A 25,145-nucleotide genomic window follows, 5' to 3' on the forward strand; every position below is an offset into this window, starting at 1 on the left:
AATGGTCTCAACCCAAAACGCTGACTGTTCATTCTCTTCCGTTGATACTGCCTGACCTACTGAGTTTCTCCAGCATTTTGTGTGTGTTTCCAGCATCTGCACTATCTCTTGTGTTTATGTAAAAACACACCCCTTTCTACTGAGAATATGGGGGAAGGAACGAAGAGAGAATAAAAGGATAATTGGTAAGAGGGCAAGGCCAGGGTTGCTGTAAGGGATAAAGTGTTAAAGTTTTCTGTTCGGTAGGTAAATGAGAGCTGTGAGAAAAAGAAAGAAAACAAACAAGGTATAACACACAAAATGGTGGAAGAACTCAGACGCTCAGGCAGCATCTATGGAGAGGAGTAGAGAGCTGACGTTTCGGTTTACAAACTGCTGGAGGAACTCAGCAAGACAGGCACTGTCTGTGGAGAGGAATAAAGTGCCGGCATTTCGGGCCGAAACTCATCATCTGGAAGGGTTCCAATGAAGGGTCTCAGCCTGAAATATTTACTGTTTTTTCCCCTCCATAGGTGCTGCCTGACCTGTTCAGTTCTTCCACTATTTTGTGTATGTTCTTCTGGATTTCCAGTATCTGCAAAATCTCTTGTATTGTCAATGAGTGTATTGTTTACTAGACTGCAAAGTTATTTCTGATTTATCTTTTCAGTGAAATTAATATATTCTGTAGTATTCTGAAAATGATCCATCACTGACTTGGTTTGTATGCCACAGCCCAAGTAGCAATCAGAACATATCTCTTCTTTTTATGCTCTTCACAGCAGGAGCCACATTCTCTCCACACCATGTTACAATGGGCAGCTGCTGCAGTTTACATATGTTGGAGATAAAGAGATTCACTTTAAAAATGCATACCTTATCACCAAGTTGCCTTTGTCTTTATTATAGACAAAATGGGCTAAAAACCTACTGCACAAGCATAAAATTTAAAATTATTCTTGTTGACCTCAGTGAAAAAATGTGGCTGAGAAACACCTGATGATCTCCCGTTTAGCATAGCGGTTAACAGAACACCGTATAGCACCAGTTGTAAGATTGGGGTTCAATTCCTGCTGCTGTCTGTAAGAGAGAGAGTTTCTATGCTCTCTCCGTGACTGCACTGGTTTCCTTCCACACTCCAATGATGTACAGGTTAGGGTTATTAAGTTGTGGGCATGTTATTTTGGTGTCAGAAGCATGACAGTACTCGCAGGCAGACCCCAGCATTCCCTAGGCACAAAAGGCACTCTTCAGATGCCAGAATAAGGTGGAGGGAGGGGTAGGAGTACTAGCCAGCCTCTAACATAGGAGTCCCTCCTCATGCTTATTCTGATTTTTGTCCTATTTCTTTCTAGTCCTGATGGGTCTTGGTCTTTAACGTCAGCTGTTTATTTGGCTCCACGGATGCTGCCTGACCCACTGAGTTCATCCAACATTTTGTGTGTGTTGCTCAAATGTGAAAATGTTGTTTGTCAGAGAGCAGATCAAGCTCTGGTTTAATACATTATCTGGAAGATTTCCAATATCATTTTATATTCAAAATATAACCCCCACAAAATTATAAGTTCAAAATAAACCCCCACAGGCATCGTTACACTCGCAGGCGTGGCTGTTTTCAATGAAATTGTCACAATTTTACAAAATCACCTGAGCCTGGAACTGCTGGTAATAACTGAGAGATTTAGATTTTACTAAAAGAACCAGTCAGGGAATGAAAGCATTTCTGAATGCATTGCAGAACTGCACAAACTTTCCCAGTACGGTGACTTTAGAGAAGGACTTTCTGATGGATTAAAAGACAGGCTTGTATGTGATATACATAGTCAAAACAATCAAAAGAGGCTATTGTCTGAAAATGACCTAATCTTAAAATGGGAATTGACCGTTGCAATATCATTAGAGACTGCAGCAAAGGATGCATCAGAACTATGGAAAAGGAGGTTAAAATGTGAAATGCACAGAACATCTCAGAATGGTACAAAAAGCCAAAGATGTTATCGATGAGGCAAATCCTCCCATGATGCAGAAGACTTGGTTCAAGGAAGAAGTGTGCAGAAAGTGTCACAAGCAAGGTCATATAAACCACACGGAGAGACGAGGATCACATACTAAACTAAGCAAATGCATAAAGTGACCGAACATGAAACAGGCAACACAGAGACTGACAAAGGTGAACTGTCATGCCTGGAACTCATTGTATTACTGAATCAGATCACAAAATCATATGGATCACAACTGGTGTGTCTGAAAATGGAACTGGCCATAGTGTCAGTTTTGTCTGTAAGTTCAGAGGCTGACTACAACAGACTGTTTTCTAAGATACCATTAGAGAAGACCTCAGTGACGCTAAAGACCTACACAGGCAAAAAAGCATCTCCCAAAGGCATACAGAAGGTGAATGTGATGCGTGGTGGACAAACACAGCAGTTTAGAGCTTTATGTATTGAAAAGTGGAGGGCCAGCACTTGCTGGATGTGAGTAGTTCAGATAAATATAAATAGACTGGCACTCAATCAAAGCTCGCAGTGTGGCATCAACAGGCAACTGCAGCCCAAATGGTAGCACTAAACAGAGACAAGGAATAGATACACAAATTGAAGATTAGGCCAAAAGCTGGTCAGGATGCCAAAAAGTTCAAAGTGAACCCCCACGGGCACCGTTACACCCGCGGGAGTGGCCGTTTTCACCATGGCAAAGAGTACATATTGACTTTGCTGGGCCATTCATGAACTCCATGTTCCTGATGCTCATTCAAAGTGGCCGGAGGTTATGTCAATGAAGTCAACCATCTCAGCAAAGACTGTCTCTACCCTGAGGACCATCTTCACCAGAAACGGCTTACCAGAACAAATTGTGAGTGATAACGGACCACAATACATGTCAGAAGAACTCAGACTATTCACAAACATTGCAAGTCAGCTCCACACCACCCACCAGTGGATGGATTGGCTGAAAAGTTTATTCAAACTTTCAGGAAGTCCATTAAAGCTATGGACAAGGAGGACAGTTCCTTTTTGTGTATTGGAACTTTGCTCATGCGATGACAAATCAAACACATGCAATGCTGTTCGTGAGCAGGAATCTGAGATCTCGCATGGACCTCCTGAAATCAGATCTACAGAGGGTAGTGCAGAATAAGCAGTTCAGCCAGTTGCCAAGTGAATCAGCAAGGCACTTCGAGATTGGATAGGAAGTGCTAGCATGCAATTACCAAGAGGACAAGTGGACACCCGGTAGGATAGCTACAAGAACTGGACCACTAGGGTGCACAGTGGATGTTGGAGATCATACATGGAGACGTCATGTGGACCAGATTCTGGATACTCAACCGAAGAACACACCTGAGTTGATTTCATCCAATGAGATGGACATATTACAGTCACCGGACTTTCCTTTCAGTGAAGATCATGTCACTGACAACAACGTGACACTGAATCTGAGAAGGTTGTCTCAAGCCTGATTTATACTTCTGCGTCGAATCTTCGCCGTAGATACCATGTAACCTACGCCGTAACCTGATGTGCAACTCCCTAAAAAAGTATCTACATGTCGTGGCGACGCAGACCACAAAAACTGTGATTGGTCCGCTTTGTAGCATCGCATTTCCTCCTACGCATTTCCGGTGGCTTCTTCTCCGCCATGTCTGTACACCGATGTGAAATAGATGAACCAAATTGTCAAATCTACCTGCCGACATGCAAAAATGTTTGAAATGCATTTCCTCCTCCATGTCTGTCATGAAGAAACTCAACACGGTGGCATAAAAGCCCCACCACCAACTAATGTTTTGGCGCACACCAATGCTTGCTTGCTACGGCTTAGAGCGGCGCAGAAGTGAAAATGAGGGCTATGGCTTAGGCTGCGGCGTAGCCCGTACGCACAAGTATAAATCAGCGTTTAGACAAGACACCCACCACACCTGCTGCTGCTCAACAGGTCTGGAGCCACCATCCTGAAAGAAGCAGAGCGCTACCCAAAAGACTGGATCTTTAGTATAGTGAAGTCAGTTATGTACCGTTATTGTGAATGCATGTTTATTTGGAATACGGGTTACGAAAGGGAAATTGAATTATTTGTACATATACAGTTTTATGTTGCATTAATCTCAAGGGGGAGGAAGTGTAATGTATGGATCTATTTCTTTTAGAGCAATAACTCCCCTTAGCACTACGTATGGACTGTTGTCTACGTATGCATATTTATCTGTTGTCTACGCATTCACATCATTGTTCTTTCTCTCTATATATAATATATTTATATATAAATATTGTTTTTATTTTTGTATTTACTGGAAACATCTGGAAGAAACTGAATCTCTGGGTAGTATATGGTGACATATATCTGATAATAAATTTACTTTGCACTTTGAGTAAAGAGTACACAGAGCATTGTGTTGGCGCGTGGCCAAGTGGTTAAGGCGTTCGTCTAGTGATTTGAAGGTCGCTAGTTCGAGCCTTGGCTGAGGCTGCGTGCGTGTCCTTGAGCAAAGCACTTGACCACACATTGCTTTGTGACGACAACGGTGCCAAGCTGTGCTGTATGGGTCCTAATGCCCTTCCCTTGGACAACATCGGTGGCATGGAGAGGGGAGACTTGCAGCTTGGGCAACTACTGGTCTTCCAAAAAAAACCTTGCCCACGCTTGCACCCTGGAAACTTTCCAAGGCACAAATCCATGGGCTATCGAGACTAATGGAGGCCTACACTACACACACTACGCACAGAGCATTAAACCTCACAGCACAGCGCAGATCCTTCAACCCACAATGTTGTGCCAAATATCTTGCTGAGTTCCGTGAAGTATCATTCCTGAGTTCAGGTGATTGATGAGGAGTTTCCCTTCCTGCAGTGGGCATATGGCCAGATAACGCATTCAGAGTTACATTCATTAACTGGCTTCAGCATGTTTCCCCCATGCATGAGAGAGAGTAAGATATTGGGAGTAAGTGCAGGAAAGGAATTGCACTGAGAACCGGCATAAAATCAGTAGCCTTTTATATTGTGAGGAATACATGGGGAAGGCAAGACTGTGAAAATTTTCTCGGTGTTATTTTCAGCTGCCACTTATTGAAAATCATGATAATATAGCAGAAGATAAAGGTGATCAAACAGGAAATGCTGGAAATACCTAGAAGGTGGGACGGGTTCTGTGCAGAAATTGACCTTTCAGGTCTGTGACCTTTAAAGATTCATCAAACTATCTGTTATAAACTCATGTGCATTTCTCTTTGTTTTTCCTCTGATTTCATGTCTACAGTACTGTGCAAAAGTCCACACACACACACACACACACACACACACACACACACACACACACACACACACACACACACACACACACACACACACACACACACACACACACACACACACACACACACACACACACACACACACACACACACACACACACACACACACACCTAGTGTGCCTAAGACTTCTGCACAGCACTGTTTTTGTCAATGTGGACGGCAGAGCGAGTTTGTAGGTCTGGAAGGAGCAAAGGATGTTAGGAATGGCGTGGTGGAGCACAGCGGTAGGGATGTGTGACGGGGGGGCAGAAAAGGTGTGCTAGGGCTTGGGGGGGGTGCAGGTGGTGGCACACTCAGACCTGAGACAGCAAGCAAGGTTATTTGATTCCATATAATTGGTTTATTGACTCGCTAAGACTTCCCGCTCCCTTCCCTCTCTCTGCCCCCCTCCCACTCTCAGTCCACAATAGCGACTCATATCAGAATCAGGTTTATCATCACTCAGACATGTCATGAAATTTGTTTTTTTTTGTGGCAGCAGTACAGTGCAATGTATAGAATTACTACAGTACTGTGCAAAAATCTTGGCCTCCCTAACTCTTTCTATGTGTTTAAGACTTGCACAGTTCTGCATGTTGCTAATATAAAAGATATACATGTAGAGACATTTTTTGGGTAGGTATGTGCTCTTAACAATCTCAGCCGAGAGCTGGGTGTGCCAGCATTTCTGTTAAGAATTTTAGATGCTAAGCTTTACTTTAAGAATGGCAAATGAGCCTTTAATGTCAGATTTACAGTCACATTCACAGTCACCACACTAAAACTGAAATCTGTCTTAAACTAGAAGTTCATATGATTTGGGAATATTAATTACAGATATAAGATATTGTGCATTTCTTTCCAACATTGAAGAAGGATCCTGTGATGTGTAGGGTTTGGAGGCTTATGCGCTTCAATGACCTGGAGAGCTGTGTTGGCGAGGCCTTGTGCCTTTATAGACAATAGACAATAGGTACAGGAGTAGGCCGTTCAGCCCTTCGAGCCAGCACCGTGGTTCAATGTGATCATGACTGATCATCCACAACCAGTACCCCGTTCCTGCCCTCTCCCCATATCCCTTGACTCTGCTATCTTAAGAGCTCTATCTAACTCTTTCTTGAAAGCATCCAGAGAATTGGCCTCCACTGCCTTCTGAGGCAGAGCATTCCATAGATCCACAACTCTCTGGGTGAAAAAGTTTTTCCTCAACTCTGTTCTAAATGGCCTACCCCTTATTCTTAAAATGTGGCCTCTGGTTCTGGACTCCCCCAACATCGGGAACATGTTTCCTGCCTCTAACGTGTTCAATCCCTTAATAATCTTATATGTTCCAATCAGTTCCCCTCTCATCCTTCTAAATTCCAGTGTATACAAGCCCAGTCACTCCAATCTTTCAACATATGACAGTCCCGCCATCCCAGAAATCAACCTCGTGAACCTACGCTGCACTCCCTCAATAGCAAGAATGTCTTTCCTCAAATTTGGAGACCAAAACTGAACACAATACTCCAGGTGTGGTCTCACCAGGGCCCTGTACAACTGCAGAAGGACCTCTTTGCTCCTATACTCAACTGCCCTTGTTATGAAGACTCCTGGTAGGGTCGCCCATGCCAAACAGGTCAAAGGGTAAAGGCCAGACTAAGAGTGGTCCAGCAGTCCTCCAGGTTCAGGGGTTCAGCTCAGGGATAACAACCCTGACTGGTCAAACAAAACTGTTATGGAAACAGCAATGACGAATCCTCCTACATCTGAGTGCGACGGTATTCCCGAGTGTTCTCCGGGACTTACGTGCATGGCTGACAGTCATGAAAACCAGGATGTGCATGACAGTATGGTCAGACAGAGGTGGAGGGAGGGTCTTCTTTGCTGCCCTAAACGCCAGCAGTGAACAAGTTACAGCATCACCATTATTTCCATTTGAATGTTTCTGATTTCCAAAAAAACTGCTAAATTCAATTTTCTGAAACATCCTGCTGAAGTTATTTGATTTAAATAATTTACAACCAATATACAATTACTGGCCACTCTATTAGGTATGGGAGTGTACCTAACAATATGGCCATTGAGTGCATGTTTGTGGTCTTCTGTTGCCCATCTGCTTCATGGTTCAACATGTTGTGGGTTCAGAAATGTATTTCCGTACACCACTGCTACAGTGCGTGGTTATTTGTGTTATTATCGGATTCCTGTCAGCTAAACTAGTCTGGCCTTTCTCATCTGACCTCTCTCAATAACAAAGCATTTGTGCTCACAATAGGTGAAAACACATTATTTCCTTTTTTTTTGTATCCTTTTCTGTAAACTCTAAAGACTGTTGTGTGTGAAAATCCCAGGAGATCAGCAGATTCTCAGATACTCAAACCACCTAGTCTGGCACCAACAAGCATTCCACAAAGGAAGTCACATAGATCATATATCTTTCCCATTCTGAGGTTTGGTCTGAAAGACAACTGAACCTCTTGACCATGTCTGCATGTTTTTATGCATTGAGTTGCTGCCACATGATTGGCAGATAAATATTTGCATTAACGAGCAGGGGTGCAGGTGTACCTATTAAAGTGGCCACTGAGTGCAGTTTTACTGGTCTGAAATGTTAGCTTTTTATTCCCTTTGATAAATACTGCCTGACTTGCTGAGTTCCTCTGGCATTTTCTGTGTGAAAATGGCGAAGCAGCAATTTGAGTGGCATCACAATAATCAAGAAAGCCAGACAGGCAGTTTCCTCTAACGCTGAGATTTCTAAGTGAATTGTTTGTTGCAAGCCTTTAGTTTAAAGATGTGTATCCTAATGTGTATGTATGAAAGAGCGACATGTAAAGAATATTGATGGCCTCCGTTGGTTGGGAACAACCTTGGATTTTGTATCCTAGCTGTTGAAGTCGATATGGAGAGCAAGCTGTTGCCCAAGCAGCTCCCCCTCTCCATGCAGCTGATGATTTCAAAGGAATATGGCAGAGGCCGATACAGTTTGGCACCATTGGCATCGCAGGAGTTGCCGGTCAGCGTTGAACTCAGTGCAGGACTGCCTTAGGGACTCCAGCTCTGGATTTTTCCTCGGGGATTACTCCCGAAGCCTTCCCTATGAGTGGGTCTAGCCGCAAGGCAATGGAGGTTTGTGATCGGAGAATTCCTTCTCCTTGGTGAGCTGCCAACTATAGCTGATGAGCCCAGCTTCCCAAAGTGACTGGTTTTAAGGTGCCAGTAACCTGCCTTTGCTGCTTCTCCTGTCGGTAGAAAACGGTTCTGCTGGGTTTATTAGCTAAGCCACACGTGAAGACGAGGAGCTGGATTTGGTTGTCAGAGGCCATTTGAGACACACGCCATTGGAAGCATTTAATAGGTAGTGGGAACTCTACCCCCACACAGGCTATGACAACCTTAAGGTAAGATTTCTGGTAAGATGGCAGTGTACCCGGTCACACTACTGGGTCAACCAAAGGTGGTAATGTTTTTTTAAACGTATTTTTTGCGATTGCAAGACTCTGCTGGACATTACAAACTTAAGTTACTGCTGGTCTACCCTATCAGTGAATTGCTCGTTGACACAGAAATTGAAGCAGCTGGTCTTGGTGCGGACCGTGCTGCTGCTTGTGTTGTCAGAGGAGTTGGTGCTTCAAGGTGGTGTGCAGTCTAACAGTGAGTGATTGTCTTAGTCACTTTTCTTATGATTGCAAGACCCTGTTGGACATTGTTAATGTGGAACGCTTCAAGTCCGATTCACTGATTTATTGGTGGATGGCAGGGCCAGATGGTGGGGGAGCTGTGTGGCCTCGGTCGTAGGGAGGACCAGTCCTCAAGCTGCAGTGTCACCGGTGGCCAGCTGCCCAGGAGAGAAGTGTCAGAGTTGGTGTGCTCCGCCAGAAGCTGTGTAGTGCAGCATCCAAGCTGGAGTGGGTGTTGCCCCCAAGTGTTGGCTTGGTAGAAGACAAGCCATATTGTGTTCGACTGCAGATTGTTGCAACATTCATATACCTGGGTCTGGGTGATTTTTTTTGTGTGACTGTATTTTACTCATATCTTATACGTGCTATGTGTATCTTGGTATCTTGTGCTGTGTATGTCTGTTGGTTCTGTATTTTGGACCTTGGCCCTGGAGTAACGCTGTTTGGTTTGACTGTATTCATGTATGACTGAATGACAATTGAACTTGAACCGTAAAGAATACTACAGTGAACAAAATAATCACACAAAGTAGACAAGGACAAGCTTTTGCCTTTGAAGTTTAAGCAGAGTTCTAAGACTGTGGCATCTCTGGTCTTGATCTTGATATTTATATTGAAGAAGTCTCAAACTCTTCACGTTGTTACATTCCAATCTGAACAGGTGCAAAGATGAAGCAAGAGGTATAAATAGCGATGAATGACCTTGTGGAATCTATAAAGGCATTTTGTTCCCACGTATCAATAGTTTGTCAAGAAGGTGAACTCTGCATCTATTTACAGAACTCACTGATATCTACATCAGTAAAGAGTCACTTGTCAACAACAGTATGATTCATATGCCTATCAAGTAACAGACTTGTATGCACGTATTCGGAAATTCCAATTGATGTATGAAGATATTGCAGCTTTGAATTCAGTTCTTCGTCATCTGATTTTTAATATGTTTATCTGTATTACTAAATGCGAGGTTTAATTTATGATGATTTACATCTTCACACTTCACTCTGTAGCTTATTTAGTCAGTGCTACCTATATGCAAGCTTTTTCCGCTGCGGTTGGGTGAGAGTAGAACTAGAGGTCATGTGCTAAGGGTTAAAGGTGAAATATTTAAGGGGAACGTGAGGATGAACTTCTTCACTCAGAGGGTAGTGTGAGTGTGGAATGAGCTGCTAGTGGAAGTAGTGGAAGGGTCGATTTCAACATTTAAGAGAAATTTGGATAGGTTCCTGGATGGGAGGGGTATGGAGGGCTCTGGTGAGGGTGCAGGTTAATGGGACCAGACAGGTAAATAGTTCAGCATGGACTAGATGGGCCAAAGTGTAGTAGTGTTCTATGACTCTCTGCTCTAATGTCTTTTTAAATGGAGTTTTTTTTTGGCACTTAATGGAGCTAAAATGATTTTTAATGTCCACCAGTACAAATCAGTGGGACCTTAATTTTTATAAACCTAAATCACTGCCTCAGGCTACGTCCACACTAGACAGGATAATTTTGAAAACACCAGTTTCACATAAAAATGATGGCCTCTACACCAAGCATTTTTGAAAATACCTCCGTCCACATTAAAACGGGTATTTGGGCAAATCTCCTCCTACTGGGCATGCGCAGGACTCATCTACAGAAAACAAGCAACATGTTTGCTGTCGAATCTCGCTGTGAAAGTGCGCATTTGTGCAGTTACAGACTAGAAAAACTTAAAAGGAAATTTAAGTTTCGCAGGAGGACTTAAATCTTAAAAAAACAAATACTGGAACGTATGGAGGCAACCGACAGGGAGTTCACGGACAGTATTACCCAACTGACGACGAACATTGAAAAACTGACTAACTCTGTTGAATTAATAAAGCACCTTGTTAAATGTATAAAACATGTCTGTATCAGTGTTATCTTGTATTTCTATACAATGTTACATTAGGTTGTTAGACATCTATTGTCAGAGAAGTACTTGAATAAATACAAGCAAGGACAGAGAACAAGGCAAAGTGAGTATACTTATTTATTCAGTAAGTTATGGGTCAAAGTATTTGGTGAGTACATTTCTAACTCTTCTGGCTTCAGTCTCATGCCGTCTGTTCTGAAATTGTTAGGTTGCGTTCAAGAAAACAATGAAATGCCGTGCTGCTGCCACCATCTGTTCCGGCACATCATGACAGCGTTTTTAAAAAGCTTTGGTTACCCAGTCCACACTACTCTGCCCAATCGTCATTTTCAAATTTAGACACTCTGGGGGGGGTGTTAGAAAAGCTCCGTTTTCAGAGGACGAAAACGCCATTTCAGTGTGGACGGAGGGTCAAAACGAAGAGAAAAAGCTTCGGTTACAGATTTATCCGGTCTAGTGTGGACATAGCCTCAGTCACCACTATGGCTTCTCTGATCACTTTGCATTAAAAGAGACTTTGTTTTTATTCATTCTAGTTGAGGCTTGATAAAGGGTATCAGCCTGAAACATTTACAGTTCATTTCTCTTCATCGATGCTGCCTGACCTGCAGAGTCCCCCCAGCATTTAGTGTGTGCTGATCTGGATTTCCAGCATCTGCAGAATTTCTTATGTTTGTCATTTTAGTTGTGTTTTCCCCTTTTAGAAATTGTGCATAATTTATATTGATGTTTTTCTTGTGAATGCTGCCTGTATGATGTTATGTGCCTGTGATGCTGCTACAAGTTAGTATTTTTTATCGCATTTGTGCGTACATATACTTGTGCAAATGATAGTACACACGACCTTGATCTAAAATGGAAGAAACAATTTTAAATCTGGATTGCGAGCTGGAATGGAACATAGTTTAAATATTCTTAACGTATTTTCCATGGCTTCCTTTTGTAGAAATATGTGAGGAGTTTGCCAGCAATGTGAATGACTGATGTCGTCTTGAATCAGAGGAAAACAAACAGTATAGATAGAAAGTCCTTAAAAAACAGCTGGGATTTTCTTTCTTCCTGGCGTTCAATGAAAGTATTTGCACATAGTGAATGGAGCATTTGACAACGTATGTCTGCCTTGATTATTACAGGGCTGTTGTACTATGCTGGACATGGATACGAAAACTACGGAAACAGTTTTATGGTGCCAATTAATGCACCAAATCCCTACAGGTCAGCAAACTGCTTATGCGTGCAGAGTATCTTAAAGCTAATGCAAGAGAAGGAGACGGGATTGAATGTATTTCTACTGGACATGTGCAGGAAAAGGTAAATCTCAGAGAAAATTTCAAATTTTCATTTGATGCCAATAATGGTATTGGGTTCATTGTTATCATCCACCCATTGATCTCCAGATTTGGAGAACATTCAAAGATCTGGAAAATGGTGACAACCAAAGAGTTCCAATACAGTTAGTGTTAGACAATCCTAGGAATGAAAGGGTATGTGTATGATGATCGTTTAAAGGCTCAAGGCCTGTACTCACTGGAGTTTAGAAAAATGAAGGGGATCTTGTTGAAATCTACCAAATACAGAAAGACCTAGACAAAAAGGCCATACAGAGAGTGTTTCATATAGTAGGGGAGTCGAGATATCTGCTCTGTCATTCAATCATGACTAATTTATTTTCCCACTCAACCGCATTCTCCTGCCTTCTCCCCATAACCTTTAACCCTCTTTCTAATCAAGAGCCTATCAACCTCCATGGCCACAGCCACCTGTAGCAATGAATGCCATAGATTCAACACACTCTGGCTAAGGAACTTCCTCCTCATCTCTGTTTAAGGGAATGTCCTTCTATATTGAGACTATTCTCTCTGGTGCTAGACTCTCCTACTACTGGAAACGTCCACTCTATGTCAACCCTATCTAGGCCTTTTGATATTCAGTAAGTTGTGAGTACAGGCCCAGAACCATCAAACAGTCTTCACGCATTATCCCTTTCATTCCCGAAATGATCTTGTGACCCTCATCTGGACGCTCTCCAATGCCAGCACATCCTTCCTTTGATAAGGGTCCCTAAGTTGTTCACAATGCTCCAAGTGCAGTCTGACCAATACCTTATAAAGCCTCAGCATTACATCCTTGTTTTATATTCTGGTCCTTTCAAAATGAATGCTAATATTGCATTTGCCTTCCTTACCGCTGAATCAACCTACAAGTTTACCTTTAGGGAATCCTGCATGAGGACTCCCAAGGCCCTTTATATCTCCATTTTCTTAACTCGCTGTCTGTTTAGAAAGGATTCTATGCCTTGATTCCTTCTATCAAAATGTTTGACCACACACTTGCCTGCACTGTATTCCATCTGCCACTGTACTGTTATGAGGAAATGTTTCTCACTATTGCATAGAGTCATAGAGAAGTACAGCACAGAAACAGGCCCTTCAGCCCATCTATTCCATGCTGAAAGCCATTTAAACTGACTACTCCCAGTGACCTGCAGTGGGACCATAGCCCTCCATATCCTGACCATCCATGTACCTATCCAAACTTCTCTTAAACATTGGGATCGAGTTTGCAATGCAGCTCATTCCACACTCTCACAACCCTCTGAGGGAAAATGCTTCCCTTCCATTCCCCTTAACCTTTCTCACCTTTCACCCTTAACTCATGACCACTGGGTGTAGTTCCACCAAACCTCAGTGGAGAAAGCCTGCTTGCATTTACCCTATCTATACCCCTCATAGTTTTGTATACCTCTATCAAATCTCCTCAGTCTTCTACGTTCTAAAGAACATAGTCCTAACCTATTCAATCTTTCCTTATAACTCAGGTCTTCCAGACTCAGCAACATCCTGTTAAATGGTCTCTGCACTCTTTCAACCTTGTTTAGATTATGCTGTAGGTAAATGACCAAAACTACACACAATACTCCAAATTAGGTCTCACCAATGCAGCTTCAACATAACATCCCATCTCCTGTACTCAATGCATTGATCTATGAAGACCAGTGTGCCAAAAGCTTTCTTTATGACTCTCTCTAACTGTGACACCACTTTCAACAAATGATGTGCCTGTATTCTCAGACCCCTTTGTTCTACTATAGTCCCCAGTGCCCTACTGTCCATTGTGTAAGACCTACCTTGGTTGGTCCTACCAAAGTGCAAAACCTCACACTTGTCTGCATTAAGTTCCACTTTCCATTTTTTAGCTAATTTTTCCAGCTGTTGCAGATCCCTCTGCAAGCCATGGCAGCCTTCCTCACTGTCCACTACACCTCCAAACTTGGTGTCATCCACTTTGCTGGTCCAGTTAACCACATTACCATCCAGATCAATGGCCTAGTTATAGCACCCCGTACAGTAAGTATCAGCACTGGCTCGAGAGGGAATCTGGGTGTGAGTGGGAAATGTGGCTGTTCAAAGTGTGGGACTGGTTGACGTGGATATCACATAGTGTGTGCAATAAACACCCTGAATCTTTGTTTGCAGGAACGTCCATGATGATACAATCCCAAATATGGAAGCCTTGCGAGTGACAGCCAATATTGTGTTTGGTTATGCAACGTAAGTCTATCCTGATGAAAGGCTTCTATACTTAACACCTCAAGGCCTGCTAAATTTGGGCAAATCAAAGTCAAATTAATCCAAGTTCCTGATAAGTCTCAATATTTACTCTTAGATTACTTAAGTTCCATGACTTTATTGAATTGAATTGACTTTATTTCTTACATCCTTTACATACATGAAGAGTAAAAATCATTACGTTATGTGTCCATCTAAATGTGCAATGTGCAATCATAGTAATTTATAATACTTTATAATAAATAGAACAGTCAATGTAACATAGAAATACACTCAAGTCAGCATGAGTTAATCAGTCTGATGGCCTGGTGGAAGAAGCTGTCCCGGAGCCTGTTGGTCCTGCCTTTTATGCTGCAGTACCATTTCCTAAATGGTAGCAGCTGGAATAGATTGTGGTTGGAGTGACTTGGATCCCCAATGATACTCCAGGCCCTTTTTTCACACCGGTCTTTGTAAGTGTCCTGAATCATGGGAAGTTCACAACTACAGATGCGCTGGGCTGTCTGCACCACTCTCTGCAGAGGTACAGAGAGAGGTACAGTTCCCATAGCAGGCAGTGATGCAGCCAGTCAGGATATTCGCAATTGTTCCCCTGTAGAAAGTTCTTAGAATTTGAGGGCCCATACCAAACTTACTCAACTGTCTGAGGTGAAAGAGGTGTTGTTGTGCAATGATCTGGAAATGGAGATATAAGTCTTGTGATTACCAAATCTACGTATAAAGTCATGATGATAGAAATGCAGGTGGTTCAGAAAGGAGGAATTAGCCATTCAGACAGAGGTGGAAAAACAGGGTGGGCAATCTTTGGAATTCGGCAATATAGATCTCTTGTCACCGATTACATTCACGATTGACCATAAGACGGTAAGACATAGGAGCAGTATTAGGCCATTTGGCCCTTCAAGTATGCTCTGCCATTCCATCATGGCAGATTTATTATCCCTCCTAACCCCATTCTCTTGTTTTTTCCCTGTAACCTTTGACGCCCTTACTAATCAAGAACATATCAACCTCCATTTTAAATATACCCAATGGCTTGGCCTCCATAGCCATCTGTGGCAAAGAATTCCACAGATTCTTCACCCTCGGTCTAAAGAAATTCCTCCTAATCTCAGTTCTAAAGGGTCATTATATTCTGAGGCTGTGTCCTCTGCTCCTCAACTCCCCACCACCAGCTAAAGAAATTCCTCTTCATCTCTGTTCTAAAGAGATGTCCCTCTATTCTGAGGCTGTGTCCTTTGGTCCTAGACTCCCCCACTCTGGGAAATAAACAGTTTTTTAGATTCTCGGGATATCTCCATACTGCCGTGCATTCGTACACATAATTCAGAAACCTTTTCTAAACAATACACTTACTTACTGCTCAATACACCGCTGGCGTTTAGGGCAGTAAATGGAGGTCCTCCATCTCTGCCTGTATAGGACTCTTCATTGCTGTTTCTGCAACATTTGTTCATTAACCAGGGTTGTTAGCCCTGAGCTAAACCCCCGTACCTGGAGGACAGGTGGACCACTCTTAGTCTGGTCTCTGCTGCTCTACTCTTTGAGTTCTTTGGCATGGGTGACCCTACCAAGAGCCAAAGCACAAGGCCCTGACTCCAGCCAACATAGCTCTCCGGGTCATTGAGGCACGCAAGCCTCCAAACCCTACAACAAGGCTGTGGTCCTTTTTGAGGTTTCTAAACAAGAGTAGTATGAAATTCTGAAGTCTAATCTATAGTTTATTTCTGTCTTTTGCATCTTGTGATGACCAAATCTATTTGTAATGTTGTGATTATAGAAATGCAGAGGGTTCAGAATTAAAAGCTAGGTTAGACTCTCTCCCCTCTCCCTTTGGGCAGGAGATACAAAGTCTGAAAGCACATACCAGCAGGCTCAAGGACAGCTTGTACCCTGCTGTTGGACTATTGAATGACTCCCTAGTACAATAAAATGGACTCTTGCCATCACAATCTACCTCATTCTGATCTTGTACCTTATTGTTTAGTTGTACTGCACTTTCTCTGTGGCTGTTACACTTTATTCTACATTCTGTTATTGTTTTACTTTGTTCTACCTCAATTCACTGTGTAACGATTTAATCTCTGTGACAGTGTGCAAGAGAATCCATCGTCATCATTATGTGCCACGTCATATGACGTGGGTGGTCGTGGTCTCATGACCATGATTGTTCCTGGCAAATTTTTTCTGCAGAAGTAGTTTGCCATTGCCCTTTTTGTGGGCAGTGTCTTTACAAGATGGGTGACCACAGCCATTATCCATACTCTTCATAAATTGTCTACTTGGGGTCAGTGGTCGCAAATCCAGGACTTGTGAAATGCACCAGCTGCTCATACAACCATCCACCACCTGCTCCCATGGCTTCACATGACCCTGATTGGGTAGGTGGTGGGTGGGCTAAGCAGGTGCTACACCTTGCCTAAGGGTGACCTGCAGGCTAGTGGAGGGAAGGAGCACCTTACACCTCCTTTGGTAGAGACTCGTCTTGAGGTAGAGCCACTCCACCTCAGTACATGTGACAATAATAAACCAATTCCAATTCCCTTTAAGACAATAAAACACACAAGACTTTTCACTCAGAGCATTCAATAGTAAAATTTTATTGTGAGTCATCAGAGGTGATAACAGGATAACTAATCAATCATTTCATCATAGGTTTGTAGTTTCTACAAGAACACCACGGTAAGGTAGTGGTTAGTGCTACACTATTACAGCTTGGGGAGTTGGAGTTCAATTCTGACGTCATTTGTCATTTGTCATGGGTTTTCTCCAGTTGCTCCTGTTTCCTCCCACAGTCCAAAGACATACTGGTAGGTTACTGGTCATTGTAAATTGTCCTGTAATGAGGCTGGGGTTAAATCGAGGGTTGCTGGGCAGCACCCAGCAAAGGGCCGGAAGGGCCTGCCGCATGCATTGTCTCAATAAATACGGATGCTCCTGGGGTGGTAGGTAAGGACAAGGAGATGTAATGGCTGGAGGGTGAATGGTGCGGGAAATGGTGGAGATGCGAGTGAGGGCTGTATTGATGGTGGAGGAAGGGAATGTGTGAATCCTGATGTTTACCACACTCTCCTTGTCAGAGTACAGCTAGACAGAACTGGTCAAAGTGGCAGAGGAAGCAAGCTGTGAAATAACACATCTCTACACTGTCCCATCTTCATATTTGCAATTTCAGCATAATTATTCATTGGTACAGCACAGAACAGGCCTTCCGTCCCAACAAGACACACTGCTCAGTAACCACCCAACCCGTAGCCTAACCACAGGACAATTTTACAATGAAACTACCAACCGGTACGACTTTGGATTATGGGAGGAAATTGGAGCACCAGGAGGAAACTTGCACCCTCACGGGATGGACGTACAGACTTCTTACAAACAGTGTTGGAACTGAACTCTGAACTCCAATGCCCTGAGTTGTAATAGTGTCGCGTCTACCGCTATGCTACTACGGTGCCCCAGCACTGTCGTTTTAAGCAAAGTAAAATCGGTAAGGCAATGTAAATAATTGATCCTATTTTTCCTGTTATTTCTATCCCCTTCCCTCACAGTGGGGAGTTACACAGTGAAACTTACAGCTCAGCATTCTGTCCAGTCTTTAGATCGGGGTTCCCAGCCTTTGTAATGTCATGTACCCCTACCGAGGTGTCCATGGATAACAGGTTGGGACCTCCTGCTTTAGATACAGTAATGTCTCTGATGTAAGCAGGCCCAAAGTGATAAAAGGAAAACTTTGAGGTGACTTGATGATTAAAATGCTTCTTTTGTATATCTCAAGGTGCCAGGGAGCAGAAGCCTTTGAAATTCAACATTTTGGATTAGCAAATGGTATTTTTATGAAATTCCTGAAGGAACGTCTGTTGGAGGATGAAAAGGTCACGGTGATGCTTGACAAAGTTGCAGAAGGTAATTACTTCATTTTGATAGCGAAGATTTTTTTGTCAACATGTGACGTTGTCTTCACCGTGATTTTGAGTCTTCACACGAAGCGAATGATAAATGTACACCTTGCCACCCTAACGTAAGCCAAGAACAACAGAAGAACCAAAGAAAGAAAAACAAATCTTGCCTCGTGGTAGCCTTTATACTGAAAATTCGCTCAAACTAGGCAGATAAGAAAATTCATTTAATTTTGAGACAGTTTAATTCATGACACAGACTTGCAGACAGAGGAACTACAAAAATTCAGGACCAGTTATATGACAAGTTTCTGAAATTCCACTGAAAATATATAAACAGGTGATTATAGACTGTAAACATGTATGCAAGCATAAAAAAATATTTCCCCATCATTGAAGTGTTGCCACAACCTATGGGCTCGTTTTCAAGGACTCTTCATCTCATGTTCTCGATAGTTATTGCTTACTAATTTATCATTATTATTTCTTTCCTTTTGTTTTTGCACAGTTTGGTGTATTTTGCACATTGGTTGAATGCCCAAGTTGGTGCAGTCTTTCATTGATTCTACTACAGTTATTTTATTATTCTATTATGGATTTATAGAAAGAAAGATGAATCTGAGGGGGGTATATAGTGAAATATATGTACAGTACTTTGATAATAACTTTACTTACTTTGAACTTTGAATGTTAAACTACAAGAAAAAAGTGACAATTTTTCTGTCTGTGAGGGGTTTGTACATTCTCACTTGACTGTGTGGGTTTCCTCTGGGAGCTCCGGTTTCCTCCCACATTGAAAATTAGATGTATGGGTTAGGGTGAGTAAGTTGTGGGCATGGTATGTTGGCACTGGAGGCACGGCGACATCTGCAGACTGCCCCAGCACATCTCCGGGTTGTGTCGGTCACTTATCACTATATGTTATGATGTACCTGTAACAAATAAAGCTAATCTTTAAAAAATATCTTTAATTTTTGCCCTAATCTGACACCACCTAGCTTGTGACAGTCATTGACTTAAGAACATTATCTGCGCAGGAATCACATGTAATTTAAGGCCAACTTTTACTTACCTTCTAAGCAAAGAGCCTGTTTCCCCCTTGGATGCAGGCATTACATTAACTAAAGATGTCCAGTGAGTTTTCTGGCCAGAGCTCCTTTCATAATCAATAGGTAAAATAACAGATTGTCCAGTCAGCCAACAGGTTCTTGACTGCGTTCGTCCATGTTGTGTTTGGATAACAATCTCCCCTCTGCATCAGTGCAAGTATTTCCCTTCACTAGTCAAACATGATTCCTAATGCTGTCTTGCTGTGTAGTCCCCATTTTCGTGAATTAACTGAGAATAGCTTGTAGAGGTAGCACCATAGCACAACGCTTTACTGCACTAACTATAAGAAGGGTTCAATTCCCGTCACTGTCGGTAAGCAGTTTGTACATTCTCCCCATAACCACATTTCCTCTGGGTTCTCTGATTGCCTGTCACATTCCAAAGACATAGAGGTTAGGGTTAGTGAGTTATACGTGTGGTGACTCTCGCGGGCTGCCTAGCACAGTCTTCACTGATTCTACTTTTCTGCACCAGTCTCTAGAGACAGTTGTGCATGAAAATCCCAGGAGATCAGCAGTTTCTGAGATACTCAAACACCCCATCTGCCTTCCACAGTCTGAGTCACTTGGATCACATTTCTTCCCCATTCTGATGACTGGTCTGAACAACAACTGAATGTCTACGTGGTTTTATGCATTAAGTCACTGCCACATGCTTGGTTGGTTAGATATTTGCATCAATGAGCAGGTGTACAGGTGCACCTAACAAAGTGGCCACTGAGTGTAGAGTTGGAGTTAAAAGCAGATTAGCCATGATGATATTGAATGGTGAAGCAGGCTCAAAGATTCAAGTAACCCCCTGCCAACCCTGCACCTAAATCACTTGTAACTGACAGCTGGAAATGAGTTTGGGATATTGTAGCAGCTGCTTACGGACTCTGTGTATCTGATTTTCTCAGGGTCTACTTTGACTCAGAAGTTTACTCGTATGACACTGTATGTACCTGACCCATAGCTAGGATAAAGTTGATAAAAATGTAGGACCTTCCCATATGTAAGTGTGGCAATCCCATCCTCATCTCCTCCTTTGGAACGCTGGGATTCCGATGTCCAGGTTTTCCAAATGGGGAGCAAATCCAAGGTGAGAGAGACTTAGGAGTCCTCGTGCAAGGTTCCCTAAAGGTTAACTTGGAGTTTGAGTCAGTAGTAAAGAAGGCAAATTAAATGTGAGCATTCATTTTGAGAAGAATAGAATATAACAGCAAGGACACTATACTGGGGCTTTATTAGGCAATGGTTTAATTACATTTATGGGCACTTTTGGACTTCCTACCTAAGAAAGGATGTGAAAAGGGTCCAGGGGAGATTTACGAAAATGAGCCTGGGAATGAAAGGGTTAACGTATGTGGAGCGCTTGATGATTCTGGGTCTGTTCACTCTGAAGTTTAGAAGTATAAAGGGTAGAACTCATCGGAAAATTACCGAGTAATAAAAAGCCTGGACAGAGTGGACATGGAGAGGATGTTTCAAATAGGGGGAGTGACTAGGACTAGAGGACACAGCCTCAGAATAGAAGGACATCCCTTCAGAACAGAGGTGAGGAGGAATTTCTTTAGCCAGTGAGTGGTGAATCTGTGGAATTCATTGCTATAGATGGCTTTGGTGGCCAGGTCACTGGGAACGAGGAAATACAATAGAATCAATGAAAAACTGCAAAGACTGACAAACAACCAATGTGAGAAGAGAGACTGCAAATACAAAAGATCAAATAATAATCAATACAGAAGTAAGTAAGTAATACTGAGAACATGAGTTGTAGAGTCCTTGAAAGTGAGTCCAGAGCTTGTGTTCGGTGATCAGATACTGTTTTTGCTTTATTGTAATATTGGTGCTTTAATGGCAGATATGGGAAAATGCGATCTCACTAAAGGAAAGCAAGCTCTGGAAATCCGCAGCAGCCTGTGTGAGAAGCGAGCCTTGACGGACCCCATCCAATCTTCAGGCTGCTCTGTAGAATCACTGGCTCGGAACCTGCAGTGGGCCAAAGCTCATGGTAAAGTACTGTCACGATCTGGCATTGGCCGGGAGGTGGGGGGGTTAAGGGATGTGGACACAGACTTGGCCACTGACTGCGCTAGTTCTTGTGGAGTTATTTCAACCATGCAGTGAAAGTGAAACCAGATACGGGGCAGGAATTCTGGCAGTAAAAGTCAATGACAGGGGAGGGAGTGGCCGCTGACATCACTGATCAATGTGTATGTGAGAAGAGTGTAAGCTTTGCGATTGAAACTGCAAGGTGACAATTAGGGATGTTCTTCATTAATTTTAATGCATGGGAAAATGCTCGACTGAAAATTGAAGAATGAAATTGAAAATTGATTTAATTCAAGGAAAATTGTGGTCATGATTATTCCTGGTTCAAATCTCCCCCAATTGCGAAACTTGACCAGACATTTCCTGTCAAGAAAAGAATTTTAAAAATGTTTAAATTATTTTATTAAGATACAGTGTGCGATAGGCCCTTACGGCCCATTGAGCCACACTGCCCAGCAGCCCCCAATTTAACCCTAGCCAATTTACAATGACCAATTAACCTACCAACCAGTGCAGCTTTGGACTGTGGGAGGAGACCAGAGAACCCGGAGGAAACCCACGCGGTCATGTGTAGAACGTACAAGCTCTTTATGGACAGCAGCGTGAATTGAACCCGTTTTGGTGGTACTGTAAAGCGTTGTGCTAACCACTACGCTGCCCTGCCACAACAAATTTAATTTGTTGTACTGTCAATGAAAATCTGCATGCAAGCAGTTTTTTCCCAGTCATTAAAATTATCAAAGTGCGTATGCATGTCACCATCTGCTACCCTGAGATTCATTTTCTTGCAGGCATTCACAGTACATCAAAGAAACCCAATAGAATCAATGAAAAAAACTACAAAAACTGACAAACAGCCAATGTGCACAAGAAGACAAACTGCAAATGAAAAAAAAGAAATAGTCAATCAATCAAGACGTACAAAAAAGCTGGATGAACTCAGCAGGTCGGGCAGCATCCGTTGAAATGAGCAGGAAATACGGAGGATAATACACTGGATCCGGAGGCTGGTGGGGTGATAGGTGAGGACAAGGGGGACACCGTCATCAATGATGCCCTCACCCGCATCTCCTCCATTTCCCGCACTTCAGCCTTCACCCCATCCTCCCGTCACCACAACAGGGACCGTGTCCTCCGCAACTTCCACCACCTTCAACAGGACCCCACCACTAAAGACATCTTTCCCTCTCTACCCCTCTCTGCTTTTCGCAAGGATCATTCCCTCCGCAACTGCCTGGTCCAAACGTCCCTCTCCACAGATCTCCCACCTGGCACTTATCCCTGCAAGCGTAAGTGCTACACCTGTCCCTACACCTCCTCTCTTACCACCATTCAGGGCCCCAAACAGTCCTTCCAGGTGAGGCAACACTCACTTGTGAATCTGTTGGGGTAATCTATAGCACCCGGTGCTCCCGGTGCGGCCTCCTCTACATCGGCGAGACCCGACACAGGTTGGGGGACTGCTTCGTCGAGCACCTACACTCCGTCCACCACAACAGACAGGAGCTCCCGGTTGCCATTCACTTAAACTCTCCTTCACATTCCCATTCGGATATGTCCATACATGGCCTCCTCCACTGCCATGATGAGGCCAAACTTCAGTTGGAGGAGCAACACCTCATATACCGTCTGGGTAGTCTCCAGCCCCTTGATATGAACATCGAATTCTCCAACTTCTGGTAATTCCCTCCCTCTCCCTTCCCCCATTCCACCTTCACTCTGTCTCCTCTTCTAGCTTCCTATCACCTCTCATGACTCTGCCTTCTTCTACTACCCATAGTGCTTTCCCCTTAGATTCCTTCTTCACCTCTCCTGCCTATCCCCTCCTCCACCCCTTGATCTTTCCTCTGATTGGTTTTCCACCCTCCCCCCACCTTCTTTATAAGGCCCCTGCCCCCTCCTTCTTTAGTCCTGACGAAGGGTCTCGACCCAAAATGTTGACTGCTTCTTTCAACGGATGCTGCCCGACCTGCAGAGTTCATCCAGCTTTTTTGTACGTCTTGATTTGACCACAGCATCTGCAGTGTTCTTTGTGTTTAGTAATCAATTAATCAATCTATCTGAAGACATGAGTTTTAGAATCTTAGAAAGTGAGTCAGTAGTTTGAGGAATCAGTTCAGAGTCGTGGTGAGTGAAGTTATCCACAGTGGCTTAGGTGCCTGATGTTTGTAGGGTAATAACTGTTACTGAATTTGGTGGTGTAGGACTTACAGCTCCTCTACCTCCTTCCTGACACAGTATTTGTGTCACTGATGTACAAAATGACATCAGCCTAATGCACCACTTCATCAGGAGCCTTCCAAACGCACTGGAATTGCTTTGTTAGGATGTGCCTGCCATCAGTCACTCCTAAAAATCCAGCACTGAATTGGAAAGGATCTTACCTCAATCCTTCCCCCCAGGCATTAAACAACCCTGTAACTTCCCACTTTACCAGTATCCACTTTGCCCCTAGGCCCTGATCAGTGCTCCCCTACCTTGTGATTTTTATTTAACACCCTAGCTGCTGATCTCTTACCCACAGCTGTGCCACATCTCTGTTCCCAGTCCCACTGGTGAGACATGCCAACTTCCTCTCACCCAGATGCCAGGCTTATTTCTCCCAGTCTCCCACCCTGTACGTGCTGGATCATTGCCCATTGACCAACAGAAGAAAAAGGCCAAAGAGACCAAGAGAAATAAACCAAAATGGCACCAGAATCAGGTTCAGTATCACTACCATGTGCTGTGAAATTTGTTGTTCTGCGGCAGCAATACAGTGCAATACATAAAAAGATACAATAAATTACAACAAGAAATACATATTAAAACATTGAATTAAATGAGGTGCAAAAAGAGAGCAAAATTGAAGTAGTGCTCATGGGTTCATTTTCCATTCAGAAATGTGATGGTGGAGGAGAAGAAGATGTTCCTAAAGCCTTAAGTATGTATCTCCTCTCTGATGGTAGCAATGAGAAGAGGGCATGTCCTGGGTGATGAGGGTCCTTAATGATGGATGCCGCCTTTTTGAGGCATCGCCTTTTTGAAGATGCCCTCGCTGCTGGGGAAGCTGGTGCCCATGATGGAGCTGGCTGAGTTTACAAACCCTCTGCAGCTATTTCCGATTCTGTGTACCAATGCTAATAGGTACTGATGTTAGTGTTGGTTTATTATTGTTACATGTACCGAGATTCAGTGAAAATCTTGTCTTGCAAGCCGTTCATACAGATCAAAACATTTCGCAGTGCATTAAGTACTGGTAGTACAATAGCAATGCAAAATAAAGTGCAACAGCTACAGAGGAAGTGGGGAGCAGGTAGACAATAAGCTGCAAGATCATAACAAGACGGATTGTGAGGTCAGCAGTCCATCTTATCATACTAGGGAACCATTTAATAGTATTTTAACAACAGGGTAGGAGTGACCAGCTTTCAATCCCGATTTTTGATGATGTCTCTGTGGAGCCTACACGTTCTCCAGGTGTCAGTTTTCCTCTGACATCCCGGTGATCTGCAGATTGGTAGAATAATAGGCTACGGCATATTGCCATTAGCGTGCGGTTGATTGACCACTGGGAAATCTGCTGGCGGAGGGAAAGAAGCTGTTCCTATGAATCTGATATTAGCATTGCTAGTCCAGTTCAATTTTCACAGGGTATTAAATGAAATATGTGTGAGCTACTGTCTCAAGTATTTAATGGCTAATGAAGTTCTGGATTGAACTTGGTCGGCTAGAGTATAGTTT

The 25,145-nt window shown here is 43.1% G+C and overlaps 1 protein-coding gene across 4 annotated transcripts in view; it reads left to right on the forward strand.

Annotated features, from left to right (window-relative positions):
- The window catches only part of LOC140737650 (mucosa-associated lymphoid tissue lymphoma translocation protein 1-like), a 120,292-nt gene that overhangs the window by 75,863 nt on the left and 19,284 nt on the right, over positions 1-25,145 (forward strand). For all 4 annotated transcript variants that reach the window (XM_073064170.1, XM_073064167.1, XM_073064168.1 and 1 more), the window contains 4 exons: positions 11,945-12,122; positions 14,288-14,362; positions 18,159-18,286; positions 21,232-21,381. In XM_073064170.1, the coding sequence (XP_072920271.1) occupies positions 11,945-12,122; positions 14,288-14,362; positions 18,159-18,286; positions 21,232-21,381 (531 nt within the window). The remainder of the gene's footprint in view (positions 1-11,944; positions 12,123-14,287; positions 14,363-18,158; positions 18,287-21,231; positions 21,382-25,145) is intronic.

Source organism: Hemitrygon akajei, chromosome 13, assembly GCF_048418815.1.
Source record: "Hemitrygon akajei chromosome 13, sHemAka1.3, whole genome shotgun sequence".
Classification (NCBI taxonomy): Eukaryota; Metazoa; Chordata; class Chondrichthyes; order Myliobatiformes; family Dasyatidae; genus Hemitrygon; species Hemitrygon akajei.